The 5,845-nt window shown below is 34.4% G+C and overlaps 1 protein-coding gene across 1 annotated transcript; it reads right to left on the reverse strand.

Annotated features, from left to right (window-relative positions):
* Nucleotides 1–1,218: 1,218 nt before the first annotated feature.
* LOC131049215 (protein NRT1/ PTR FAMILY 2.9) lies at nucleotides 1,219–4,474 on the reverse strand. Its single transcript, XM_057983258.2, has 4 exons — nucleotides 4,093–4,474; nucleotides 3,370–3,587; nucleotides 2,721–3,283; nucleotides 1,219–2,432 (listed from the first exon to the last, which is right to left on the reverse strand). Exons 1-4 carry the CDS (start codon nucleotides 4,331–4,333, stop codon nucleotides 1,553–1,555), a joined length of 1,902 nt encoding a protein of 633 aa, XP_057839241.2. The 5' UTR covers nucleotides 4,334–4,474; the 3' UTR covers nucleotides 1,219–1,552.
* Nucleotides 4,475–5,845: the final 1,371 nt, after the last annotated feature.

Below are 5,845 nucleotides of genomic sequence, written 5' to 3' on the forward strand. Positions count from 1 at the left end.
CTCAGAGGAAAATGACATCACTCTACACAAATAAGAACATTCATTGGTGTCGTTAATTATATGTGAGCATATAAGTAAATAGGCCCATCATGAAATGAAATGATCATGAAATAACCATTGGCATATAACCAAGAGCTTTAACATGAAGAGTTTGGAAGGTATAATGACTTTTGAGAGTACAACGATCATTCAATTAAGATCTTTCATCAACAACACTAAGGAATCCCAATAATACATTGATCTCTATTGCATATGTTATTTTCCAATTATATTTTGAACTCTACCATGTCAACTCCTCAACACATAACATGAACGATAATAAAACCTAGCTTACTGCTTAGTGTGTAGTATATGAAATGAAGTATTCAAAGCTTCACACTTAGCATATATTATCACTCTCATTTATCTAGATCTTATAAAACATCATCCTATCTTGGTTTTGCATGACTACAATCATGAAATGTTGGCAAAATAGGAGGCCATTCAACTAGAGTCGAGTTTTACAACTAAAAGAAACAAGAGTAAGAAACTATGTAGGTCAAAAGTAGAGGCTTGGTCAAAGATTTGAAAGTGAAATGTTACTTTAAATAAACATATTGTCTTGAAGAGTTACATATTCTGTAAATCCTAAATGCAAGTCTCCCGTAAGGCTAAGGGGATGCTAGCTTGGATAATTTGAATTTTTGTGAAAACTTTCTGTTAGAATTTTCCTAAGATTTCCATTGATCTTTATTTGGTTTGCATTTGTTTTATTAATTTATCATCTTGATTTTTGTTTTGTTATTAGTATTTAATTTTAAAACATTTCTTCTTGCTTAATCTTTTTCTTTTCTTTCTATTTTCAAGATTCTTATTAGGTTCTTTCAATCTTGTTGTGGCCTCTTCTTTCTCCTTTTTGTCCTCATTTGACCCAATTTTTTTATATAATTTTTTATTTCACACTTTGTTTGCACTCCTTGTCTTTTTAGTTTCTTTCTTTATCATTTTCTTTTTTTTTTTGTCTCTTTTAAATCATTTTTATTGTTTATTATTTTTATCTCTTTATCTTTACCTTTTTTTTTTATACTTTACAACTTACCCTAAACTATCACAACCTTTATAAGAATCTCTTTTGCAATCTATTACTTTATTTATTCTTCCTATGATAAATCCTTGAATGTGGTCTGAAATGTCCAACAAATAAACACAGTTTAATAAAAAAAAATTGTAATCAATCCATCTAAAAATTAAAAACCATACTGATTATTTAAGAGATAAATACATCATAATTTCTCTCTGCTATAAACCATTCATAGATATGAGAAGGGATCAATTAATAAAGTAGACATCTCTGGTAAAAGGGAAATACGTGAAACATAAATAATTCCAATTGTGTTGGCGACTCCAATCAATATAAAATATGTTATAAATTTAGAATCATAGATACACTTGACTAAACGTGATCCTCATCTAATTATATTTTATATATATCAAGTTTAACGATGAAGGCAGAACAACTAACGTGCCATTAAAGGCTGTGTCCGTATAATCGCGCTCATAAGACTGATTCTAATCACACTGGTGATAACTTTTTGCTGCTTTCGATTGTTTCAGTTTGAGTAGGGACGACAGTTTTGTATATGTACCAGCGAGCGCAGGCGAGGAAATAAAGCAAATTGACAGCTCCGAGCCCTACAAGAAGCCAATAAAAGTAATCCAGTCTGCCCTTATTCAGGTTCTGACCAAGCCAGCTTTCTCCATGCCGTCCGCCAGTGTTGTTATGTATTATGCTAACTAGAAAGCTGCTCACATAATTACCGATTCCAATGTTCAAGAAAAAAAGCGCACCGGCCACACTCCTCATGTTCTCCGGGAACTGACTGTACAAAAACTCGATGAGTCCGATTGAGCTGAATGCCTCTGCCAGCCCGGCCACGGAATACTGTGGAACCAAAAATAAGGCCGACATGGGAATTACAGCCTTGGGCTTCTCCATTAAACCGTGGCTCAATGCCACGTTCCTCCGCTTTGTCTCAAACACCGCCGCCAATGCCATGAATAGAATGCACAAGAAATATCCCACCCCGATTCTCTGCAAAAGGCTTATCCCATTTCCTCCCTTGCTCATTCGCCTCGTGAATGGCATGATCACTCTGTCATACAAGGGTAAGAATAAAGTGAGCGCCAGCATGGTGAAGATCTGGAATGAACCCGCAGGGACTTCGAAGTTCTTGCCCAGGTGTCTGTCCATTGTTAGGGCCTGCAATACAGAGAATGTGTTGAGCTGAGCCACGCAGACGTTGACGTTTATGCCAGATAGCCATATGGGTGCTATTCTTATCACTGACTTTAGCTCTTCCACTTGCTGAAGACTGCATAATCTCCAAGGATCTACCCCTGATCCGTCTGATTTCAAGTCTTGTTCTGTTTTTAACGCAGCTTTATTCAGAAACCTGAATCAATTTAACACAACAATTAATCAGCAGGTTTGCTTAAAATAGAGTTCCACGTGTAGACGACACTTATTTATCAGCTATGCATTCTTAATGCCACAGAGCTAAAAAAAAATCTTAAGAGATTTGGGCTCCTATGTATCCTGACAATGGATACAAATTCTCTAGGCACCAGACTTTAATATTCCTAAATTAGTGACATACTTGTCGCTTCATAGTCCAGACACGAGACTTTCCTTTTCCAAATTTAGAAAGAAGACAAAAGGTATCGGGTTGGAAATCGCATACATGAACTGGTGGGTAAGAGCCATCCTTGATTTGAGGCTTCCTTTCATCGGAGGGTCATAGAAATCCTCTGCCACAGCCTGCTCCGAAGGTAAGCGTAGATGCCGTTTCTTTATTGCACAAACTATTACCTGTGCAAAGCTGGTGAAGGAGCTTCCTTCAGGACTGACAAGAATATAAATCTTTTTACCGAGGAAGAAGCAGGTCACAGAGAAGAACATTAGAGCGGAGGGAATGCCCAGTCCCCAACTCCAGCTTATGCTATTCTGAATATAAACAATGATTGTGACTGATATCATCACCGCTATGGTGTAGGAAAAATAGTACCAGTTGAAGAAGCTCTGTATGCTTCTCTTTCCCTTTTCACTTGTGTAGTCGAATTGATCTGCTCCGAAGGCTATGGAGCATGGCCTGATCCCACCTGCACCGATGGCCATCATTGCAAAGGAGGAGTAAAGTAGGACGTTTTGATCTAACGATGCACCCACACATGGCGCTTTTCCAGTATCACATGGAGGTGGTCTCAAGCTAGGAAATATGGCCGTCAGGCTAAGAAGAAACATTCCCTGTTACACAGACCAAAAGAATTGTAATGCTATTTGGGACTCAAAAATTATAAACAATATCTCAGAATATGTAGTCAGTGACTTACAATTAGAGAGGCTATGCAGCCCAGGGCAATGGTCCAGTAACGACCGATGTAAGAATCAGAGAGGAAGGCGCCTAGCAATGGGGCGATGTTGGTTGTCCCTGTCCATACATTGATAATAAACGAAGCCTCCACGTTGGGCATGTTGAATTTTGAAGTTAAATACACCACAATATTTGAAGAAAGACCTATGGTTGCCAACTTCTCACACGCCTCGTTTCCTGCACACACACAAAAATAAAATTCACTCAATCCATAAAGTAGGAATTCAAAATTTAAGATTGCAGATCTATAAGAGAACTAAACTACCTATGTTGAAAGAAAAAGATTCTCGATGCACAAAGAACCAGAAGAAGAAGATTAGGGGATTCAAAAAGTATACTCAAAGAGTCTCTCAGCTTTGGAAGGCTTTAAGCTGATTGAAAAGTTGTAATTTTTGCATCAAGCAGATACTTTTCTGAGGTTTGTAATATTTAAGTTGTGAAGTCAAGGGAAACGGTAACAGAAACTATATGCTATTTGTAGCTAATTGGAGATGGAGAAAATTCATAAGCTCACTCTAATGTGACAAAATCCTACGACTATAATGATCCCAGATCACTATGACGCCAGATTACTCTCACTGAACCCTTTTGATATGAGAAACCCTTTGGGTATACAAATAATTAAATGGGTTTTGAAAGCAGAGATTTATCATAAAATAGGTCTAATAGATTGATCACTTACCTATGATATAAGGCATGGTTTTCCACCCTCCTGGCTGTTTGATCCCTTCTTCTTCTTCCTCCTTTTTGTGGACTGACACTGCCATTTTTGTGGCATCAGGCTGGTGAGTCAAACCTTCTAAGACAGCTGCTCCATTCTCTTTGCTTTTCTCATGGTTATTATCCCTTGATTTGAGTTCTGCCTGGGAACCCATCTCCAGTTGCAGGTGTTTGTGGCCATGTAAAGCCATGGCTGTAGGCATGGGATGAGAGAATAAGATAATGTTACCACTTATATATATAAGAAATGGCTCAGACGTAAAGTCCGTGTAGGAATTGAGTGATCTGGCTGATACGCGTAACAATGTAAAATATGGAGCATGACAAACGTCTGATTGTACAATATTAAGAAGCAATGTTGAGGTTGAAAAATTAAAATAGTGATCTGAGCATTTATGTTTTATACGGCGCATAGAGCATGGTCTGTGTTGTATGAGTCCAAACAAAGAGTCGTGCATCTCATTCTCAGCATGCTGTTAGTTGTATACCTAACATTCCAAATTATTGAGTCTTCACTGTTACTTCTATCTATGGTGGACTACATGGTCTATACTACTTTTATTATTATAATATTTATATTTTATATTGTTTTTAAAATATTTATATAAAAATATCTCAAAATAAAATTTTATAATATTTGTAATTTTCTGTATATATTTTTATCATTTGATCATTTGAGTATAATTTTTAGAATTTCAACTCGTTTAGCATTGTAAAGATTTGAACATTCAGTCAATTTCATCAATATTTAATGATTTGGTACAACAGAATTTGATTCGCTTCATTCTTCTTAAGAATCTTTGAAACTCTAGAAATTATTGGAACAAACTTATGTTGTGATATAATTGTTAGACAACTTATTTATCATTACAAGGATTTGAGCATTCAGTCAATATCATCAATTATTAATGTTTTGGTGCAACAAAATTTGATCCACTTCATTCTCCTTAAGGACCTTTAAAACTAAAAATGATTGGAACAAACCTATGTTGTGATATGCCTATATTTTTATTTTATAAATTATTGTTATAGTAATTTTCATTTAAATTGTTTGTTTAAATATTATTTAAATATAACAGTTAAATAGATTATTTAATATTACAAGAATTATTATTCGTAAAGAATAATAATAAAAATTAATAAAATTGATTAATTTTAATTACAGATCTATGGTCTTGGGTAGATAGCACTAGGTTTTTGAGTTTTGATCTTGATTCTACTAACTTGGGATCTTATCTTGTTCATAATCTCACAAATACCCATGTTTACTTTCTTTTAATCTAATATATTTTCATGTCGGCCTTTTATAAAACTAAAATTACAGTGCAATTACAATTGCATTAAGCTCTATTAACTTATCTATTACACATTTCTTTTCATTTAAGATCTCAAATTTCTTTCTAATTACAGTGCAATTACAATTGCATTAAGCTCTATTAACTTATCTATTACACATTTCTTTTCATTTAAGATCTCAAATTTCTTTCTAAAAAAATCAAGAATTAAAATATATTTTATGTTTCTCATCGATTATTAAATTGTGAACATTAGAGCCATATTTATATGGTTATTTTCTTATTTTGTAACAACAAATAAAATCATTATCATTTACAATGAAATCTACAAGAAAATGGAAACAAGACAAAGATAATGGAAACAAGATAAATACAAAAATATTTGAAAGGAAATTTTAATCTAGAAGACACAATCTTGAA

This window comes from Cryptomeria japonica, chromosome 10, assembly GCF_030272615.1.
Source record: "Cryptomeria japonica chromosome 10, Sugi_1.0, whole genome shotgun sequence".
NCBI classification, from domain to species: Eukaryota; Viridiplantae; Streptophyta; class Pinopsida; order Cupressales; family Cupressaceae; genus Cryptomeria; species Cryptomeria japonica.

What these genes read in the sequence shown, in the direction of transcription:
- LOC131049215 (XM_057983258.2), bottom strand. Translation starts at nt 4,333, where the DNA reads ATGCCTACAGCCATGGCTTTACATGGCCACAAACACCTGCAACTGGAG. An exon ending in AACCATGCCTTATATCATAG is followed by an intron (nt 3,588 to 4,092) that starts GTAAGTGATCAA and finishes GTGTGTGTGCAG; the next exon opens with GAAACGAGGCGTGTGAGAAG. An exon ending in GCTGCATAGCCTCTCTAATT is followed by an intron (nt 3,284 to 3,369) that starts GTAAGTCACTGA and finishes TCTGTGTAACAG; the next exon opens with GGAATGTTTCTTCTTAGCCT.